Source organism: Mustela nigripes, chromosome 4 (assembly GCF_022355385.1).
Source record: "Mustela nigripes isolate SB6536 chromosome 4, MUSNIG.SB6536, whole genome shotgun sequence".
NCBI lineage: Eukaryota > Metazoa > Chordata > Mammalia > Carnivora > Mustelidae > Mustela > Mustela nigripes.
In genome coordinates, this window is record NC_081560.1 from 121,652,046 (window position 1) to 121,675,273 (window position 23,228).

The following is a 23,228-nucleotide window of genomic DNA, read 5'->3' on the forward strand; positions in this document are numbered from 1 at the left end:
GATTCTCCTGGAACAATGAAACAATGTTGCATCAGTCAATTAAATTTGGGAAGCACCGCATACCATATCCATCATGGTAGATTTGGATGGTCCATTAAATACTAAAAGGAATTAGAACTTTGTGATATTTAGGGAGGAGGCGTAGCAGCACAGTAGTAACAAAGAAGAAAGTAACAAAAGCAAGATGTCCAGCACTTGCTGCAAGGGCAAAGATTTCCAGTAATGGTGGTTGAGATACTTAAAAAGAGCCTTTATAATTTCCTTGTGAATTGCTTAATCACATTTATTTATACTCATTCACTTACTAAATATTAAATATTGAATATTCATGTATTTATTGATGTATATTGTATAATGTATAATGTATAATATATAATTGTATAATGTATAATAATTTATTGATGTATATTGTATAAATGTATATTGATTATTCCTTTTTTGAAAAGATTTTATTTATTTTTGAGCGGGTGGGGTATGAGAATGGGGGAGGGAGTGACATAGAGGGAGAAGCAAACTCCTAGCTGAGCAAGGAGCCCAATGCAGGACTTGATTCCAGGTCCTTGGGGTCATGACCTGAGCTGAAGGCAGATGCTCAATGGACTGAGCCACCTAGGTGCCCCTAAATGTATACTGACTATATCTCAACCACTTATGACATGCCAGGCTATCCAGTTTATCAAAAGTGAAAAACAGAGGACCGCTAACTATGGATAATGGTAAGAAGAAGAATGGGTGAGAAATGCAGCTGTGAACTTCTTCCCAGAAGCTGGCAAACCATCCTGTTCTCAGTGAATAGTGGCTGGTACACAAAACTGAAATTATTTATTTACTTACAATTGTTAATTTTATATCAAGTTGACCACTTGAGGAATCATATTATACAATTTACATGGATTTTATCATGGATGTGGCTTTTTGGGCATTAAAAATTATTTATGGTCCTGAAATTTCTTCAGTGTTAGCCTAGCTATGACATGGAGTGAGTCATGGATGGTCCAGAATGGTGGGAAGAGAGCCCTGTAGGCAATAATTATAACCAAAAGCTGAAAGTATGATGCATTAATTTTGAAGAAATATTATTAAAATATCCCTAAGTGAGGACAAGAGCAAAGTTTCCAGAATTGGATAGTTAGTATTTCCTGAGCTGGGGGGTGGGTGGAAGTGGGAATCATGTTTGTTAGTACTACCAAATTTTTTAATCAGGATGAGCACAAAGGTACCAATTACATTTAAGTTGGGTAACTTTTTATTAGGAAAAATGGAGTAAAGAGTAATTCAATCTAAACTGAATCCCAGATCCAAGTGTGTTAGTTTATGGTGAAGACAGACACATACTCACCTTCTTCATTTCCTGAAACTATGGAGTACACAATACTCTGGTTGATGGCCGCTGCAGAAATCACGCCAACAATAGTCCCTCTGGTTGCAAGTTCACTCACTGGAGGGGGTCTGCAGGTTTAGAGAAGAGGATTCATTTTTTGTAGTCTATTTGTCATGACAGAGTTCTGAATTTAATAATAAAATATGCTAGTTCATGTATGAGTGCATTTATTTGAATAATACATTTTCTGAAGTTTTCAAAGAAGTACTACATTAATCTCCAGCCCTAAAAACTGTGTTCACAATTATGCAAATTCTCTTTGTTGTGAATGTCTTGTCACCTGCATTATTTTTAATTTGAGATATAATTTAATTTTGGATACTATTTTATTATCTGCCAAACATCATACAAAAATTCTTCCCACTTGTTTCCTGAAATTACCTTCTGAACTGAAAGCAATAGAAGGATACAATTTGTTACCTCAATTTGTAAAGTAAAATGTTGCTCTTTTGCTGCTGCCCTTACCATATTTAACCAATAGATTCCAGATAATTCTTTATAGTCCTTATTCTTGCTCTACTTTGAGGCTCTAACTGTACTGAAAGTATTTGAACAGATGGACTCACAACACTCACCGTTCTCTCTCTTTTTTTTTCTACAGATTTTATTTATTTATTTGACAGACAGAGATCACAAGTAGGCAGAGAGGCAGGCAGAGAGAGAAGGGGAAGCAGGCTCCCCATTGAACAGGGAGCCTGATACTGACCTTTCTCTTGAACTCACTGATTTTACTCACCTGTAGCCATGTTTTACCTTCAGTACTATGTTATTCGCTTAATTTCCAAGAGATATTTTCAACAAAACATCTCATTCTCAAAATCTTCATTTATTTTACAGTATTGGTGACTGTAACTTAGGCTATCATAACTTTAATTATAACCTAATGGAAATAATCTCACTTTTATCATATACAAGTATTTAATGTTCCCCAGATCCAACAGATTTTAAAAAATTAGTAAATAGCCCAGTCAGTCTACCTAGTGTGTCCAACTTCTCTGAACTCACACATCTTGCTTCAAGCTGGTAAGACAAATCCTACTGTCATTTCCTCCATTGGCATTTTCTTTTCATACTTACTCTCCTAATATTGCTTCTCATTTTTATCTCCATCCTCTCAGTTCTTCTAATCTGGATTATACTGTGCAATTGTATTGTGACTTCACCAGACACTTTTATAACAAATCCTGAACTACAAACATATGGCCCAGAAAATTAATTACATACAACTCTTTATAAACACGTCCAAATGGCTGTGCCCTTTGTCACCATAGTCCATATGCTGGGTCAAGTTACCAAAATGTAAAGTGATCTATTTTATAGATGCTTTAGTGCCTACTGGGGCTCCATATATTCATCGCATATTCAATAACTATTTTTCCCTCAAAGAATAAGAACTAATCCATATAACTTTTAATGAAAATGATCAAGTATGTATATATGTTCACATGTACTTCTGCCTTCTTTTGTTACAGCAGATAACCACAACTCTCCCATATCACATCTAAGAGGTTTGGTGAAGGCTGCCCGTGTCCCCAGGGTGTGGATAATAGATGGGTAATAGATACATTACCCATCTCCAGTCACTGAGGGTGCTTTATCTTCATTGTTCAGTGTTGATGACTCACGTAAAAAGAGTCTTGCCCAGAAATTTTATTTTTAGTACTAGAAAACATTTTTGGGAAGAATTTTAATGCTGTTTGATGTTACCCTATGAGAACACTGATCAGGTTCTTGTTGATCATGATACCAACACAAATGAAAGAAGTAAGGTTGAAAATAGGTCCCTTATATTTTGCTAATATTCTAAATGCTGCTGTACTTGGAGTTATGTGAGCTCATCATTTCAGTGACCAAAACAGTCCATAATTTTTCCTTAATCTAGGATTTCTGTGATTTCCAACCAAGAAGGTCCCCACTAATTAACAAGAACATATTTAGATTAGAAAAGGATACATTTGCCTAGGTAAACACTTCTAAAGTGACATAGCTAAGATAACAATTATATTTGCTGAGCAATTTGTTTACACATTGTCACAGTGTCCATTCAGTGGAATACGGATGCCTTAGGTAACCTTGAGCAAGAGAGATAATAGTCTATCACAAAAGGGAAAACAATCACAAAAACAACATTAAGGTTAGTTTTGATGGACTGCTTTGATGATAAATAGATACACTTTTGTATGGTATTTGAGATTATAAAGGAGACATTGAGACAATGTGCTGTTTGTTGCATTGTCTATTGATAGACCATGGTGGTAGTGAAGTCAAAAACCTGGAAAGGAAGAAAAATCAGAGAGATGGAAACAGGATAGTCTATGACATGGACCTCCTGATTTTGTGATCCTTGCATATCACCCTCCTCTCACAAGACAGCTAGGCTCCAGCTTGCTTCTAATCAACAGAATACCGTAAAGAAAATGGGATGTCACCATGTCATTACATTACACAAAACTGTATCCTTCAAGATCCCTCTTGCTAGGGGACCCTAACTCTTTCCCTTGCTGGACTGAATGAAGGGGACATGTGGAATTGTCCGTAAGGCAAGAAATGAAGGTGAGATGTCTAACCACCAGGCAGCAAGGAGCTGAGGCTCCCAGCCCAACATCCCACTTATAACTGATTCTACCAACAACCACTCATTTGGAAGCAGACTCTTCTCTAGTCCAGCCACAGATGAGACACTGGCCCTAGCTAACACCTTGGTTCAAACCTAGGTGAGACAATAAAACACAGAAGGCAAGTAACTGGTTTCTGACCTACAGAACCTTCAAGATGATGTATGTGTAGTTTTAAGTCATTAAGTTCATAAAAATATTGTCTTGTGCAAGAGATAACTGATACATATGGCTTGAATGTTAAGAGCAACAAACTAACTTATGACGGCAATTTGCCATACAAGTTAATTTTGGTATAAGAAAACATATGTTAGCCAGATTCTGGGATGACTAACATAAACTGAATTTCTTCTTGTGAAAGTAAATGTTGCTAAGATTGTTGACTTTTTATCTTTTACCACTCATAAGAACTAAATTTTATGCTTTCCACAGTTAGTTTCTTGATCCTTATAAAGTACATAAATAGAAAGTTTGCAGTCAATGTACCTTCCCATTTAACACCAGAAAAATGCCACTGTTCATTTCAAACTTAAAAAACAACATTTCATGTATATTTTTGTACAGTTAGGATGGAAATGATCGATACTGGAAAAAGTAACTGGCATCATTTTAAAAGGAATTTAAATCTTATGCACACCACTAAAAGCATTTAAAATACTATTTGTTAGTAAGTGTTTAAAACGGATTTGTTTTCTAGACAAAATATCTCCTCATTAACCTTTGCTTTATTGTTCCAACACTTCTTTCTAACAGAATCAAAACATACTATAAAAATGCAATTTTCTCCTGGCTAGAATTAAATGAACCTCCATGATAATGAGCATTAGATCACAAAATTTCAATTCTTTTCTATTTATTGCAAGGCAGACCCTGTTTTATTTTTGTTTTACGCCCTGAAAAGTACCAGTTACATGATTGGGGCAAATTATATATTTCCTTAGTAGTCACATGTTACTTGAATACAAAATGAAAGAGTTGGTGTAAATCAGGATCTGTAAAGCTGGCTGACAGAGAGGACAGAGAGGTAAGGGAACGGCATGACATGGACTGGGCATCAATTAAGAGGGAAGCAGGTGGGCGGGAGGACTCAGGTGGCACTGATGCTCTACTGAATGAGGGCAACTACTCTGCTATGCTGCAAGTGTGGTGAGAGTTTAAAATGGGATAAAGGGTGTTCAAGGTTTTTTTTCCCTTTTTTTAAAGATTTTATTTATTTATTTGACAGAGAAAGATAAAGCAGCAAAGGCAGAGGGAGAAGCAGATGCCCCACCGAGCAGGGAGCCCGATGTGGGGCTCTATTCCAGGACCCTGGTATCATGACCTGAGCCAAAGGCACACTTAATGACTGAGCCACCCGGGTACCCCTCAAGTTTTTTTGTGAATTCTATGAGCTTTTATATTTTGGGAGCCAGTGGAAGTTTATTTTTTTAAGGCATCATCTGACCTGGTTTGATCTATAGGCTGACAGTTTATGATTTTTAGAGTTCTGTCTGTAAGGTACTTTCTGGTCCAACCCCATTCTGAGTCTGAGGTCATGTGGCTTATCATTATTCCCCTTCTTTCTGTGGAGTACAGTCAAATCTGTTGGTTAATTTCAGAAGCAGAGAATTATGGCCAAATAAAGGATTCTTCAGAAGCTTTTTAAAGAAATGTTGCAATTCATCCACTTTATAATAAACAATACATCAATAACCTTTTCCAATTTAAACTTTTAACACCTCACTCAAAACAAATAGGTGTCGGGTGTCTGAAATTAAGGAATTCTGCTTTTTAAAGCTAGATTTACTGCCAATATAATTGAGCAAAAGCACTCTCAACAATAAAAGAGGCAGCTGAATCACAAAGGGCCCAGAAGTGTAGCTACACAGCTTTCCCATGAGTCTTTAGAGTCAAGCAATCAGCTGGGTCCCCCTCCCCAGAAGCGGTACTGCTGGGAGCATGCTAAAGACAGTGGCTATAGCTTTAACCAATATAGACCTTGAACACTGGAGAGATTCATGGTTTCATACTTATAACCTGCCTTTAGGGCATCTATCACAAAGCTTGATCCAGGTGGATTTGATGTCTGTGTGTATCGACATACTCGATGTAACTCTGGCTCCCATTTTTCCCTCCTGGGGCAACATTTTGTGCTTTATTGGCCATTTTAAACAAACCCCCCAGATTCGGACTAAAATTCCCAAATCACCTAAACTAGGGACGCTTGTGTGGCTCAGTCGGTTAAGTGTCTGCCTCCTGCTCAGATCATGATTCCAGGGTCCTGGGATTGAGTCTCACATTGGGATCCTTGCACAGCTCCCCTCACTTGTGCTTTCTTGCTTGCTCTCTCTCTCTCTCTCTCTCTCAGATAAATACATAAAATCTTAAAAAAAAAGAAAAAAGAGAAAAGACCAAAATAACCTAAGCTAATTCTTAAACGAAGTATAAATAATATTTCAATTGAAAAATTTCAATTATTGTAGATGTCAAACGTACATTTTATTAGGTCATTAACTTTGCTATTTGCATAGTCCTTGCCTCCCCTAAATTTTACATGTATAACAGCTGTATGTTTTTTGGATATCATGCTTTGATTTTTAGAGCAGTGAGGGTTTCAGAAAAATTAAACAGAAAGTATAAAGCTTCTATACAAACTCCCACCCCTAGTTTTCTCTATTTTTAACATTTGGCATTAGTGTGGCACATTTGTTAAAACTGATGAGCCAATATTGATACATAATTATTAACTACAGTCCATTGTTGACATGAGGCCTTGTTGACTCTTGCCTTATAGAGTTCTGTGGGTTTAAACTGATTTATAATGTCATACATTTACCATTATAATACCATACAGGTATTATGGTACCCACCCCTCTTTCCCCCTGAACCTCTGGAAACCACCACTCTTTTTACTGTCTGCATAGTATGCCTTTTCAAGACTGTTGCGTGGTTGGAATCCTACAGTATCTCATCCTTTCGGACTGGCTTCTTAGCAGTATGTACTTAAGCTTCCCCTATGTCTTTTGGTGGCTTTATACTTTTTATTGCTCAATCACATTACATTGTATGAATGTATGATGAACAGCTGCATTTTAGTAAGAAGAAAATTGATCAAAATAACTCCAAGACTGTTGTTTAAGAGAAATAAATCTTTGCAGATAAAGTGTGACCCAGAAAAGTTAACTGCTATAGGATTTATATGCAAAATGCTTACAGTGTAATTTTCTTGAATCCCAATTATTCTAATGTTGTTTCGTCTTATGGTGTCACAGTGTAATTTTCTTAAGGATGTGGAAATTAATTCATAGATATCTGTTTAACATTTCATTTTTTTCCCTGAAAATATAAATTACAATAAATCTGTCTTAATTAAATACATTTTAACATATCTGAATCATCTGAATAATGACTATGCTAAAATAACAGACTTCGTAGTTTTCAAATGGTAGACCCCATTTTATAGTATAAATATAGATGAAACAATTATTCTACAATTTAAAATCTACTTTTCTTGTTGGGTTCAAGAAGTAACAATAAAAGTAAATGTTGTATGTGTCGCATAAAGCTCCTAATTATTTTAAATGCCGTGCAGTTTAGGATATAAAAGTGTTTGTGAATAGATGCTATAAAATTTCACTGGGATTCAATCTGGCTCTATTGCTTTCTTTCTATTGAGAGACAAATCTAATTTATTTTGACATGTTTGAATTCAATATATTTGCAAATCAGTGTCAATTAAGGAACTGTTTTTATATCTACTATGAGGGAATTTAATGAAAATGGGAAGAAAAAAAAAAAGCATCCACCAGAACTCCTATTATTTGTAACCTTGGAGCAATTGCATTAGGGTGATCTGATTTTACTTATTTAACCAAGAAAAGCAGTTTTAAAAAGACATGAATCAGGAGAGAAATGTCAGCTTTCCCAGAATTTTTAGGATGCATTGTAGATTGGAAAAAAAGAAGAAGAAGAAGAAGAAGAAGAACCAAATAGTTAGGTGCTGTTATTTTTTTTGCATATTTTCCAACGATGCTTGTTATTTTGAGTATTGCTTCTTTTCAGATACACAAAGCATCCTCATCTTTGAGAGAAGAAAACTGGAGCCCTGAGTAGTAAACCATTTCTCAAGTCCAGAAAACTACCCGAAGCTACATTTGCAATCTAGGGTGTATATGTTCATTGGTTTCATTTATTATTCACATTAATAGAGTTTATCTAATTTTGCTTAGTCATTGGCTCTCAAACTTGATAAGAATTATCTGAAGAATTTATTAAAATTTTCATATTTTTTTCTCTGTCATGCTTAAAGATTCTGATTTAGTAGGTCCATAGGAAAATCATTTATGAAATTCCGGTTTAAGAATTTACTTACTACCTATGTGACCTTGCAAAAATTCATTAGCTTAAAATAGAAATAAAATTAAAATAAAACTTGAACACTTTTAATCAAAGAAAATAATTAATAAAATAAAAAGGCAACCTACTGAATGGGTAGAAATACTTGCGAATTATGTATCCATAAGGGGTTAAAATCCATAATACATAAAGAACTTCTACAAGTTCTTCTTATTTTTTTTTTCCTGTGAAATGGGGACATTACCTACTTTGGAAGATGGTGGAGTGTACTAAGGGACATAATGTGGACAAAAAGATTTCCTTAAACCTAGCATAGAGTAGGTACTCCAGAAATTATGGCTTTATTAATACACTATTCTATCAGCTATACTTCTAGAAGTTTAGTATAAATATTATACTGATATGCAAGTTTGTCTCATAGGTAGGGGAACAAAAAAATATAACTTGAACACACTAAACAAAGAAAACAATTAATAAAATGAAAAGGCAACCTCTTGAATGGCTAGAAATACTAGCTTGATAAATATTTGCTAGAAATACTAGCAAATTATATATCCACAAGGGGTTAATATTCATAGTACAAAAAGAACTTCTACAAGTCAACATCAAAACCCCAAATAATCCAATTTAAAAATGGGCAAATGAATAGTTATTTTTCCAAAGAAGACACCCAAATGGCCAACAGGTACATGGAAAGATGCTCAACGTCACTCATCATCAGGGAGATGCAAATCAGAACCACAATGGGATAGCACTTCGTGCCAGATGGATTGGCTGGTGTCAAAAAGACAAGAAATAACAAGTGTTGGTGAGGATGGGGAGAAAAGGGAACCCTCACCCACTGTTGGTAGAAGGCAAACTGGTGCAGCCCCTGTGGAAAACAGCATGGTGGTTTCTCAAAATGTCAAAAGCAGAAATACCATATGATCCTACTGCTAGATATTTACCCCAAAGCAAATAAAAACATAAATTAAAAAAGATATTTGCACCACTATATTTACTGCAACATTATTTGCAACAGCCAAGGTATGGAAGCAATGTAAGTATCCATCTATAGATGAATGAATAAAGAAGATGTGATGTATGTATGCAATGCAATAGAAAGACTGAAATCTTGCCATGTGCAACAATGTGGATACACCAAGAGGGTATTGCACTAAATGAAGTAAGTCAGACAAAGAAAGACAAATACTGTATGATTCTACTATGTGGAATGAAAACATAACAAACAAAAAACCTTGGTAATTCAGACTCATAAACACAGAGAATAAACTGGTCATTGTCAGATGGGGAAGGAGGTGGAGGGGGTAAAATAGCTGAAGGGGGTTAAGGTACAAACCTCCAGTTATAAAACAAATAAATTACAGAGAGTAAAGTATAGCACAAGGAATCCAAGCAACAATATTGTAATAATGTTGCATGCTAACAGGTGTTGACACTTATTCTGGAGCCCATATAGTGATGCCCACAATTGTCAGATTACTCCTGTACACCTGAAACTAACACACTATTATGTGTCAATTAACCTTCCATAATAAAAATGAAAAGAAGCAACTTTAGTAAAATGCTAACAAATAAGTACCAATGAAATATCATTAGATATCTCTAATAACATTAGAGATCCTTGTTCTGGTGCACTTCTGTGAGGACATGGGGCTTTAGAATTTTATGTATATACTTGTTTAATATGATAAAAATAATATGATAAGAGCAAACATAATAAGACTGTTACTTAAAAGGTAGGAGGTAAGATGATCAAATACTTATTAGTCTAGGGGTCAAAAAAACTTGGTAACTTTATTGTTTGCTCCTTTATGTATTCATGTATGTATCTATTTATTTTTAGAGAGGTAAAAGGAGGGAGGATTGGAGGGAAGGAGATAATCTCACGCAGGCTCCACACCGAGTGTGGAGCCCAATGCAGACCTCAATCTCACAACTCTGAGATCATGAGCTGAGTCTTAATCAAGATTTGGACACTTAACTGACTGAGCCACCCAGGCTCCCCAAAACTTGATGACTTTAAAAATTGTCCTCAGAATTCAGAATCTAAACTTACATTACTCTCTTTTTCAGATCTTATACTGGGAAAGGAGCAGAAAAATAAGTTTATCTCTTTAAATAGTGAAACTGGTGTGCGAACATCTAGCCATTCTTTTTTTTTTTAATTTATTTTTTATTTTAAGCATAACAATATTCATTATTTTTGTACCACACCCAGTGCTCCATGCAATCCATGCCCTCTATAACACCCACCACCTGGTACCCCGACCTCCCACCCCACGCACCTTCAAAACCCTCAGATTGTTTTTGAAGTCTTCTCATAATCTCAACAGTTTAAAGTTATAAAATTATAGGCATAAATATCCCCTTTTCAGCAAGATAAATGATCTCCCTGATTTATATTAATATTTATATAATATCTCAATAAAATGAACTGCTAATGAATATATGAGAAAAAATTTGAATGCTTTTAATAAGTAATATTGCTCTTGGCTAATAGTGTAGATTGTCTTAAGCACTCAAGTTTTCCTGTCCTTGTTCTCAATCACAGAATAATTTTACATCTGAAATGAGGATAATATATTTTTTTTTTACTATTTCTTATAACTTAAAATCCATAGACTTGTTCTGTCTTCACTCAAAAATAACAACCGGGGGTGGGATCACTGTAAGTAGATATGGGCTCTGAATCTTAAAAGAATACAATCACAAAATCATTTAAAGTTCAGTGAGTTTATTTATAGAGGTTCACCCCCTCATTCAATAAATATCTATTGAATTCATACTATATGCCTGGCACTCACTAGGCAGTAAAAACACAAAGACATGAGAGAAGAAATGAATTGTGCCTTCATGAAACTTATCAACTTTCAGGCAAACCCGACAGTTATATGAAAAATTACAGTAAAATGGGGTATTAGATCCCTGATTCAGTAATAAACCTGGTGCTCACCATTTATATTTCATATTCTTCAAATACCTATAAAGTAACTGAGTAGAATCAGGGGCTGCAAGGTTTGGCAGAAAATTTAATTTATATGTACACATAGTAATGATTTCTGAGAAAATGGTTTCATGTTTTGGCTCATTTACCTACACAAGGGTGTCTCTTTTTCCTTTATAGATGAATTTGTGCATTTGAAATTTTGAAAGATAAAACAGTAAATTTCAAAAAGGACATTTAATGCTTTTATTTGTTATTTTCTATTGATTAGATTCAATGTCTTTAGTATGAAATAGTCATATGAAGGTGAGAAGTCACCATAGAATCTTGAAATCTATTAGAAGATCATACAAATAGTATCAAAAAAAGAGAGAAAGGAATACATATATAGAGCATTTGATATTTCAATTTAATTCTCTTTTAACAGTTGAATAAATGCACTACCTCAAATACATGACTAAGTAATAAAATACAGGCATAAAATAATAAAAATACACATTCAAGATCTGACAGAATTTTTAGGAAAGAAAGAAGTCATTTTTTTCATTAAATGTTATTCTTACCTTAGAAAAAGAGTACACTAATGCCATTTATGAAGGACAGTATATTGTCAGTATTCAATATTGTATTAGATAAATTTGTCACTATTTAGAAAGTGGGGAACTTTATTTTCATTTAAAATTTTGCTAAAAAGTTGTAATATATACATTATTTCTAGACTTACTTTTTATTATGATCAGGATAACTATAAGCAAAATCCTTTATCTAGCACAATCACCACTATTAAGCCAAAGACAATGAAGCAATAAAAAGGTTAAAAAAAATTCTGATTTTCTTTAAATATTTTAAATGTCAAAATACTTTATTTTTTATATTTTTAAGGATTTTATTTATTTCAGAGAGAGAGAGAGTAAGCAAGAGAGAGAGTATGAGCATGAGCATGGGCAAAGGGAGAGTGAGAAGCAGGCTCCCTGCTGAGCAAGGACCTCCCCGCCCCCAACCATGTGGGGCTCAGTACCGGGACCCTGGGATCATGACCTGAGCTGAAAGCAGATGCTTCACTGACTGAGCCACCCAGGCACCCCAATGATGAAATATTTTAAACAAACTTAAAATAAGGAACTTACTCTAAGATATAAATCTGATCTCAGATTAAACTAATTTTAAAATATTTTTGTATTTGCTTTTTAAAAAAATTACAGATACCATCAACAAAATGAAAAAGCAACCTATGGAATGGTAGAAAATATTTGCCAATCATATATCTAATAAGGAGCTGATATCTAAAATATCTAAAAAACAAAACAAAATAAAAACTTATCTGATGAAAAAATGGGCAGAGGGACTATTGGGGCAGAGTAGATATTTTTTCCAAAGAAGATGTCCAGATGTTCAACAGCCTCAGGAAAGGATGCTTAACATCACTCATCATCAAGAAAATGCAAATCAAAGCCACACTAAGATATCACTTGACACCTGTCAGAACGGCAAGAATCAAAAAGATGAGAAATAACAAGGGTTGGCAAGGATGCAGAGAAAGGGGAGCCCTCATGCACGGTTGGTGGGAATGCGAACTGGTGGAGCCACTGTGGAAAACAGTATGGAGGTTCCTCAAAAAACGAAAAGTAGAATTACCGTATGACCCAGTAAAAAGTAGAATTACCATATGACAAAAGGAAAGAAATCACTGTCTTGAAGAGTTCTCTGTATGCTCATATTCACTGCAGCACTGTTTGTCATAGCCAAGACATGGAAATAACCTAACTGTCCACTGATGGATGAATGGATAAAGAAAAAATTATATATATTATATCATAAAATATATATTATACATACATAATTCAGTCACAAAAATGAAGGAAATCCTGCCATTTGCAATAACTTAGACCTAGAGGGTATTATGCTAAGTGAAATAAGTCATATAGGGAGGCACAAATTCTGTATGATCTCATTATATGTGGAATCTTAAAAAATCCTAACTCGGAACAGATTGGTGTTTGCCAGAGTCAAGGGGGCGGGGCAGGAGTGGCTAAAAGGGAAGAAGGTGGTCGAGGGGTAGAAATTTCCAATCTTATTTGAAAGTAGAAATTGAAAGTTCTCATCTCAAGAAAAAAAAATTTATAACCACATGAGGTGGTGGATGTTAACTAAATGTAATCATTTCATAATATAGACATATATCAAACCATCACATTGTGTACTTTAATACAATATTATATATCAGTCCTATCTCAATAAGCCCAGGAAGAGTTATACCTAGGTCTCCCCTACCCAGTTCCTTTATCCATCCCCAGTTATTAAACTTGGAACAAAGTTTAAAAATCATAAGAGGTTGTTCTGACAAACAAGACTTTGTGTCAAAATTTCTCCATAAATATGGTAACATATTATTTAGAATCCATTAACAAAGGGTTATAAACATCCATGTACCAAAGCCAGATTCACTATACTTAGTATACCTGACCAGCAACTTGATTTCTGCTCTTCCTGAGTAATACCTACTTGACCCATTGAGAAATACACACACACACACATACACACACACACACGTGTGTGTGTATGTGTGTGTGTGTGTGTGTGTGTGTAATGATAATCATGTTATCCTGGGAGTCATTTGTAAAACTGAGATGTAAATTTTATCATTTGTAATGGGATATGTCCTTCTGTGAAATATTTTCATAAGGTATTTTATTTTTCTAATCTATCTGTTCTTCAACTTTTTTTGCTGATGAAGTTAAGAGACTATTGGGCATTGTCAATAGATTAAAAACAGACACGTTTCTATACTTTTCCTCTCATCCAGAGTTTATGTTCCCTTTCCAATGTCTCTAGGCTATTCCCACCATTGCTCTGACCAACATAAATGAAAGAGAAAGTCATGTGATGTAGCTTCATTGAAGGCAGAGCCTCTGGCTTCAGCCACCACACAGGTGGAAGGAGAGCTGCACTGATGTGCCACGTGGGAAGTCCCAGTGTCACTGATTTAAGTACAAAAAGGACAGAGAAAACCACATGGTGAGAAAGGTCAGGCCATCCCAGCCACTCCAGCTGCAGGACAATGTCCAGGGGACCCTGATGCAGGCAACTCACAGGATCTTCAGAAAATACAAATTATTTTTGTCTTTAGTCATGAACCTTGGAGACAGAGAATACATAGGGAGATACACTCTTAGAAGTGGGGCGCCATCGTAAAAACCTAACCACGTGGCAGTGCTTGGAATCTGGCATTCAGGCGTTGGCTGGAAAATGAGGTGGGGCTGTGGATGGACGCTGGAGGAGGGGTGCGCTCACCATCCGCTCGGGCTGCAGAAGCAATGATGGAAGAGTTGTACAAGTTTGGACAGAGAGCAGCCTTCGTTGTGGCATTTCAAAACCCTCAGCACACTTGCTACCTGTAGTCATGTGAAAGAGAAGAACCTGGGCACTAATGAGGTGGCAGGTTCAGCTCAGGAGATTTCCTGAAAGAGTTCACCGCTGCACGGAGCGGCAGGGGATGAGAGTGCTTCTCCCGTCCCCATTCCATCGTGGCACCGAAGGCAAATGTTTTCAGTTCCCAGGTCCTTGAATCAAGAAGAGCTACCCCTTATGGTTTGTCTCCCTCCCAATCCCATCTTGTACCCCTGGGGATAAAAATATATGTTTATTTAAAAAAAAAAAAAAAAAAAAAAGAAGCGCTACCCCTGGCGGAAGGTGTCCACATTTGGATTTAGTTTAAATGATGTGACCCAGAGCTTCAACCAGGATGACATCATGGGATGAGACTTCTGCAGATCATTACAGTGTGTTTGCTTGTTTCTTTGCTCTTGCATGTGGGAGGAACAGGAATAATGGTGGATGAAAGATAGATTATGGTGAATTAAAAAGACAGAAGCAAGTATTTTTCTGTTAGTTCCATCAAGAAGTGGAGTCCATTTTCCCCCTCCTTTGAATTGCATTCATATTCTCATGAATAGGCTTGATCAGTAAAAGGTGTATATGAGTGTATGTTTGTGACTATGTGAGTGTGAGTATGTTTTTGTGTGTGTGTGTTTGTGCCTATTTGTGCAGGACTGTGCGTGTGTATATGTTTGTGTCTATGTGTCTGTGTGTGAGTGTATATTTGTGTTTATGTGTGTGTGTGAGTGTGTACATGTTAGGGATGGACAAGAGTGACTTTCTGGGACTTCAAGCCTCAAACGCAAAATACCCTGAGGCTTCTACTGTGTCCTAAGACTGCATGTGGAGGGTGGAAGTCTCCATGAGGAGACAGGCCAGACCATCTCCATGAGAATCTCAACTACCACCCCACCCACCAGCCAGATGTCTATTGGCCAAGGCAGGCCCGAAATCCCCCTCAGCCTGACTACACTTCAGAAAGGCTTCTTCCTGACTTGAGGTCCCTGATCTCTCTTTTCTTACTTTACTTTGGAGAACCTGCACTAGGAAAGGATTTCTTTGCCTCCCTGACATAAATCTTTTTAAGAGCCTTTTCCTATTTCACAACCCAGGACCCAGGAGCCCTGACTCTGAAATGCAATCAGCAGGGACAATAGAGTCCTATGTCCCTGAGGTTAGTAGGATCCAGACTTTGGTGGCAATTGCTGCAAATTCTGAAACCATCCTATCATGAAAATAGGAGAAAGTTTGCTTTTGTTTTGGGTGGAGGCCATCTACAAACCCAGGTGGCCGGTCCCCAGGTACGCCAGCTCTTGACAACTCCTCAGCACCTGCTTCAGCAGAGGTGAGCTCAGGCTGAGTTCCGGCCTCACTCCCTGACTGCAGTAGCTTTGCATGGATTCCTCCTTGCCTGTTTAAATTTGTCCCGTGCATGTTGAGCTTTGACAGTAGCATAACTGAGCCTACACGAGATCAGCTAACCCACAGAACCATGAAAATAGTAAATTGTTTTAAGCTATTAAATCTGGAAAGGGAGTTCTGTAGCAATTGATGATTGAAGCACATAGGAAAAATATCACTTTGAATACAATTCTGGCCATAAATATCCATCCAGGAGTCACCAAGCACTTACAGGGTGCTCATCTTGGGCAAAGTACTGCACTTACATGTACCAAGGATCATATCATTGCTTTACTTGTGGCAGTCCCTATTCACACCCATTGTCCTAGCTTAAGTATTATAGGGTGTCCCCTTTACTCTCAATAGTGCCCTGCTTTGGGCAACAAATCACATGACCGTCACTAACATTAGGCACTACATGCATGGATAGAGTTAAGGGGAAAATGCCACTCTCCCACTTAAGAAACCTACATTCTGGGATGAATGTGTACATACTCAGATGGGAATATGAACTGTATATATACTCAGGTTTAGTTATTTCTGCTTTGAATTACACATTTTGGGCATTAATATAGTAATTCCTGCTTTCCCTTGTTTGCAATCGCCTCGTGTATCTTTCCCTGTCACTCTCCTAGTGTGTGCATATCTGTGTGATTTTGCCTTGAATACATTGTTTAATGGCATTGAACCACATGTGGAAAGCTTACCAGAAATAACACAGTATGAGACGAGGATGAAGCGAACAGCACAGCTATTACACTCCAAGCAGTCTGGAGATGAATGACTCCACCATTATAATTGGTGATAAAAATGCTGTGATTGCAAATCAACATTTAAATATTTATGTGTGAAAATCTATTTTCCCCATAGAATGTGGAAGCAGAGCGATCTTCCATAAAATGCCTCTGCTTATGTCTCTTGTTTAACACCATCTTCAGATTCCTCCATGATAATGAACCAAGTTGGTAATGGGGCTCATAAGAGCCTTCACCATCTGACTCACCACCTATGAGTCTCTCCCAGAGATCCCTACACTCTATGCTAAGACTTTGACTTCAAGACTTTCTAGAAGCCCACAATAAGCAATTTGACTCAGTGTAAAGCTCTTCCATGTTTTGTTTTCTTGCTCAATAACAGTGAGCATTTGATTAATTTCTGCCTACTATGTAGATGATAAGATCTCTGAGGACAGAGACCATGTACATTTTGTCCACCATTATTATTCCTAGCACCCTGTATCTTCTCAATACATATTCATTGGCAGGATGAAGAGAAGAACAAATGTCATTTGAACATAGCAGTCATTTTATCTTGTCTGTACATATTTCCAATGTTTGTTTTCTCCAACAGAGAGATCATGAATTTTAGAGACCATATTTGTGCTTAAATGAAAAAAAAAAAAAAGGTTTGTTGAATACATTAATGGACAAAAATGCCAGGTGGATTAGTTAAATCAAGGAGAAATAATTTTAATTTTTCAGCTTTATCTATGTCATCCTGCCCTCAATGGAAACTACAGCTCACAGAATATTCTGGAAACTTCTGCAAAGAAACAAGTTGACTACAGGATCACTGAGATAGAAACAGGCTTCGCCAACAACTCTGTTGTTGATTCATAGTAAAGATTAGGAATGTCAGCGTGTAGGATTGTATCTCTACATGACGGATGCAGAGAGAGTTATTTTGTTTACAAAAATGGGTCAGCGATAAAATTAAGGATAACAAGCCATATCTGGTCATGAGAACCATGTATCTTTAACCATCACATACCTATTTGAGACATTATTGTTTAAACTAACATTCAAACTGAGAATTCCATTCTACATGTTGCAACTAGAGTGGTATTTTATGAGGATTTCTTCTTCTTTTTTTAATCAAGAAACTAGTGATGGTTTATTAATCAAGAATGGTAAAGAAATGGGCTTGTGACATTTTGGTTTGCTTAATGTCTTCTTTACCTTCCACACACCAAAATTTGCCTTTTGGCAATTTCTCCTCTCTACCTCTCTTATTTTGATAATATACTGTGTATTAAAAGTATATAAAATAATATTCTATAAGAAGTATAGTCACCTCCACTTCTTCCAATCAGAAGAGAAAGCTTTGTACATTATCACCCGGCAGCAAGCCACAGGACAGGCAATTAGTATGGCTTCTTTTCTGTGTATAAACTCTTTTAGAACAAGGCCTACATCTTAAAAAATCTTTTGCATGGCCAACACCTGGGATAAGCCTATTAAGTAATAATATCACAATTATTTATTAAGCACTGTTCCACACCAGCCTCTTTGCAAATCTTTTTCCTTCACATATAAAGTATGTATTGTATCTCTAGGAAAGCTAGTCTCAAGGAGCTTCCGTAACTTGTCCAAGTTCAACCAATGTCTGATATCCAACAGCCAGGCTTCAAACCTTGGTATCTGTTGTGTTGTTTTACCCCAGAAAAATTTGCATTAATAATTAATAAAATAAAAATAACATGACCTATTATATGTTGGACTTGAATGAAACACTTTCCATAAATATAAAGCAATGGAAGAAGAAAAACATCAGTAATAACACTATTTGTGAAAACTTGCTTCAAATTCTAAACTGCTCAAACTTGAATCCTTTGTTGTTGGTGCACTGGCTTCACTCTGCTCTGTGAACAAATGTCAGACTCTACCACAACCTTGAGGATGTGGAGGAGAATTATACTCCATGTGGATGCAAAGGGAGCCTGTGAATGCTGAAATGAAGGATTGCCAGAGTCATTCTTTCAATAGCTGAAGATGCAAAATCTATTATCTTTGAGGCAAGATTTTAGTAGCACCATAAAAAGACAGGAAATGTTATGTTCAGGTAAAGTCAACTCTCCTATTGGACAATAAATCTAAATTAAAATAGTAAATAACATAAGCAAACAAGTAAGGCTCTCTGAATGTGGATTTATTTTATATTAATAGCTTTTCTCTTTTTCATTTTTTGAAACTAAGATGAATAGTTCTCCCTAAACTATTGTACTTATTGATTAAAAAAAATTTTTTTTCTCAAAATCCCAAGTGCAAACTTGTGTGGTTTATGTAAGAATAATGCAATGTTCCTCAATATAAGGTAAATTTAATTCTCTTGAATAATGCAATGCTAAGTAGAACTGCTCACTCACCATTTCCTTAGCCATTCTGATAACATTGTTTTCATTTTTCATAGTATATAAAAATTGATTTCTGGATTTTTAAATTACACTTTTTCTCTGTTTTTGCATATCAAGAGGTGAACTGTTAATCCTTTTTAGTTTTATAAAATCTACTCTTTTTATTCTTCAATATAAAGTCTCCTGAGAAACTTATTTTTAAGGTAAGTTGTATTTAAATTTTTGCACTGTTGTTTGTTACCAGATTAATTCAAATTTAACAAAAAAGTATCAATTTTTTACTTTAATACAGAAACTAAAAAGATTATTTTCTTTATTCAAGGTATTTGAATTCTTCAAAGATGTCAAGGTATTTATATGTATAATATTCTTATTTTGGATTTAATATATTAAATTTGAATAATACTGGAAATTAAATATGACTCAATATTTTTCTAAGAGTTAGCAAATATCAACTTGTTCAAGAGGTTCATAAAAATACCCCAGCAACATTTGCTCCTTCTATTTGATATACATACAAGTATCAATTTTAAATTGTTTTTTATGGAAAGTACATTTTAAAATACATGAATCTTTAAAAAATGAATATAAATGTGGCATTAAATCATTCAAAGCTTAATAATAAATGTTGATACACTTCTATTTTAATAAATACCAAAGGTATGTCTATATTGGTAGCATATTTGTTTGGAAAATTTGTAAATGATTGTTTTTGGTAAAATTTTTGATAAATTGTGTGAGGTATTGCATTTCCCACTCAAAATCAATATTCACATTTAGACTCCATGATCTATTCCAGACACGCTGACCTTTCCATGATATTTACCTCTAGAACCGAGGACAAGTGAGTCCCTGTGTGTTCAGTCCATCATCCTGGGATGAAGGTCAAATATTCTTCGAATGCCAACTCACTTGACCTACAGGAGTCTATCTATTCTTAAGTTATATGCATTTGAACTACTACTACTACTGTTAGGATTTTGATATTTCTGTCTGGATTAAATGAAAGATACATAAAAATATATTTTCTGATTATGACACTATGGTTATTTTCCAGAAGATTCAAATAGATAACTGACTGAAAACTTCTTATCAGATCTGGCTATGTGGCGGCAATGAAAGTGTGTCCCCCAAATCTCCAAGTATAGGAAGCACGTTGACCAAGTTTCTCTTGTGCTCTGAAGTTTACTGCTCTTTATATGCAGGCCATACTTCTTTGGGGCTACCTTCAGAACATCACTGAGAAAAGTAGAGATGTTATGGTGGGTCCCTTCCTGGGAGACACTGAATTTCTCCAATGTCAGGCTATGGTTTGAGGGCTCCCTGATCATTATGTGGAACTTACTTAAATGACACAGAAGTTACTTCTACGGCACACTAAACTCGGATGTTCTACACAAACCTCTCTCCCTCTTCCTTCCTTGGAGTCATTCCTTGGGGTCAGAATGAATGAGGGTTGAAGCTTCCCTAGTCATACCCTGCTTTCTCTTCATTTCTTCCATGCAAATATTTTCCCTAAAGAACTTGTTACATTTCATCTTGATGACTGATTACTAGAGAAAGGACCAAAATGAACACAGAACAAGAGGACTAAATTAAAAAAAAAGGAGTATTATTAGTATTTCAAAAGGTATGAATTAAATTTAAAATATCTATGAACATTTAGGAAAAAAACAGATCTGGGAAAAATAAAGGCATTTAAAAGATGTTAATATAGAATTTCAATACATAATAAAATAGGTACCAATATATAGACTTAATAAAATAAAGAAAAATGAATTGAATAGATTTAATATACATTAATTTATATAGAGACAAAAAAGATAATCTTGAGGCTATAATTAGCCATTATTTAACATTTTAACAAGGCAGAAGACTTTGTCGTATGTTGTAAGATATACTAAACTAGTATGAGAAACTGGAATTAACATATTTTTCAGGTCAACAACTACATGGTGAATATCACTCTTTTTTTCCACATTAATATCAGACACAGTCACGTTCACAGAACTCTTTTTCCCAGTAAGAAAAATCCTTGTCAAGATACCTGCTAATAATTGATAGAAGAGCATTATTTGTCACCTGTCTTAAGTAATGAGTTTAGCTCAGTTTCAATCAAAGAGCAGCAGAATATGCTACCCCAAAATGGATTCTAAGAGTTGAGGGCATGCCACTCTAAAATATTCCAATTTGTTCACAGACCTGTACCCCTGGGGTTAATAATACACTATATGTTAATGCAAAATAAAAAATTTTTAAAAAATGCCAATTTGACATATTGATTATTTTGAGCCATAGGCACTCAAAAAAATGGGAAATGCAGGGAGATGCTTTCTGTGAGCTCCCCTTACCTCTTTAAAGCCAGTCTCTCCAAAAGAGACTCAGTTGTCAGAGATTCCCACCCCCCCACCCAGGAGTTTCATTGTCCAGGAAAACTGAATGACCACAGAAGAGGACAGCTAAAGAAGATACCACACCCAGACAAACCTTACCACAATTATACCTGCCCTCTATTCTTCTAAGAATCCACTCATATTCCCTAAAAATCAGTTACTCTTCTCTGAGAGGCCTATATCTCCTGTCCCCTTCCTCTGTTAAGATGATATTTAATCCTGAATCCAAAAGATGGATATTAAATATCAGGATACTTAATCCTGAATTCAAAAGATGATATTTAATCCTGAATTCAAAAGCCACCACTTTGAGTTACTCATTTTTCCTGGGTATCTCCCATGAAGTATATGTGTTAAAAAACTCCTTGTTTTTTGTTTGTTACTATATCCTTTATTACAGGGGTCTCAGCCAAGAACTCAGAAGAGTAGAGGAAAATTAGTTTTCTTCCCCAACACAGACGTACTACTTGAAAGAGGAAGCAAATGTGAAAATTTATGAAGGTGTAGAGAGAAATGTATAGACTATAACTTAAAAGAGTTAAAACTAATTAAAATAATAATCTCAGCATAGGGCATGAGTTCACAATGTCCATAACTATCTAAAGATTGAAGGGATGACTTCCTCATAATGGAAAAAGAGACTAGTCAACTTTGTGGCAAGGATATTAGAAAAAGCAAGTATTACACTATTAGGCTGACTAAGTGATTCCTATGGTCTGTTTTGTCCATTACATGATAGGCCTTTGAAAACAGAATTTTTTATTAAGATTAAGCTATTTCTGGGACACCTGGGTGGCTCAGTTGGTTAAGTATCTGCCTTCGGCTCAGGTCATGATCCCAAGGTCCTGAGATCAAGTCCCATATTAGGCTCCCTGCTCAGCAGGGTTCCTGCTTCTGCCTCTGCCTGCTGTTCTCGCTGCTTGTGCTCGCTATCTTGATCTCTCTCTCTCTGACAAATAAATAAAATCTTAAAAAAAAAAAGAAAAAAAAAGATTAAGCTACTTATTTTTTTTTTTCTACTTCCAATGAGAATCAGGTTGTGGGAAGTGGTTTGAATTAAAATACGAGTTTGCATATGGGCATAGAGATACTTAATCATCCGAAGAGTAATGACTCAAATCTAATTATTATTTATGTGAGGTAGGGGCTAATAGTTGGACTTAAAGAAGTCCAGCTGAAGAGACTTTTGAGAAGTGAGAGGTATTTAAACAATCAAGGATTAAGAGATGCCATTGACTCTTTAAGAAATTTATTTCAAGGAAAGGGAGAAAAAAGAATGAAGAATGATGATCTGAGGTAAGCAAACTCTAAGTGACCAAAACTTCTGACATTTCCTTGTCTGTCAAAAAGATAATCTGGAAGACTCACATAAAACAGGAATGATGCATGAAAATGGAAATTTGTTGCAATTGTGAAATGCTGGGTTGTGTGTCTGCTCCTAAATAATATGAATGCTCATTTATATTTGTAGAAGTTAATATTACAAAGTCTGAAGAGTTATATACTTCTATAAATTTTGAGAAGAACTCAGTGTTTTCTGGAAAATTAAGTGTTCATCCAATGACAAACAGATGAAGCAAACTGATGTCTTAATTTTCCATTTAACCTAATTAAATGAATCAAGGAGAGACTGAAGAGGTCATGAAAT

General features: G+C 35.6%; 1 protein-coding gene across 1 annotated transcript in view; it reads right to left on the reverse strand.

Annotated features, from left to right (window-relative positions):
* Positions 1 to 23,228, reverse strand: part of PCDH15 (protocadherin related 15) — a 784,172-nt gene that overhangs the window by 152,207 nt on the left and 608,737 nt on the right. The window contains exon 24 of the mRNA XM_059397646.1: positions 1,340 to 1,449. Within this exon, the coding sequence (XP_059253629.1) occupies positions 1,340 to 1,449 (110 nt within the window). The remainder of the gene's footprint in view (positions 1 to 1,339; positions 1,450 to 23,228) is intronic.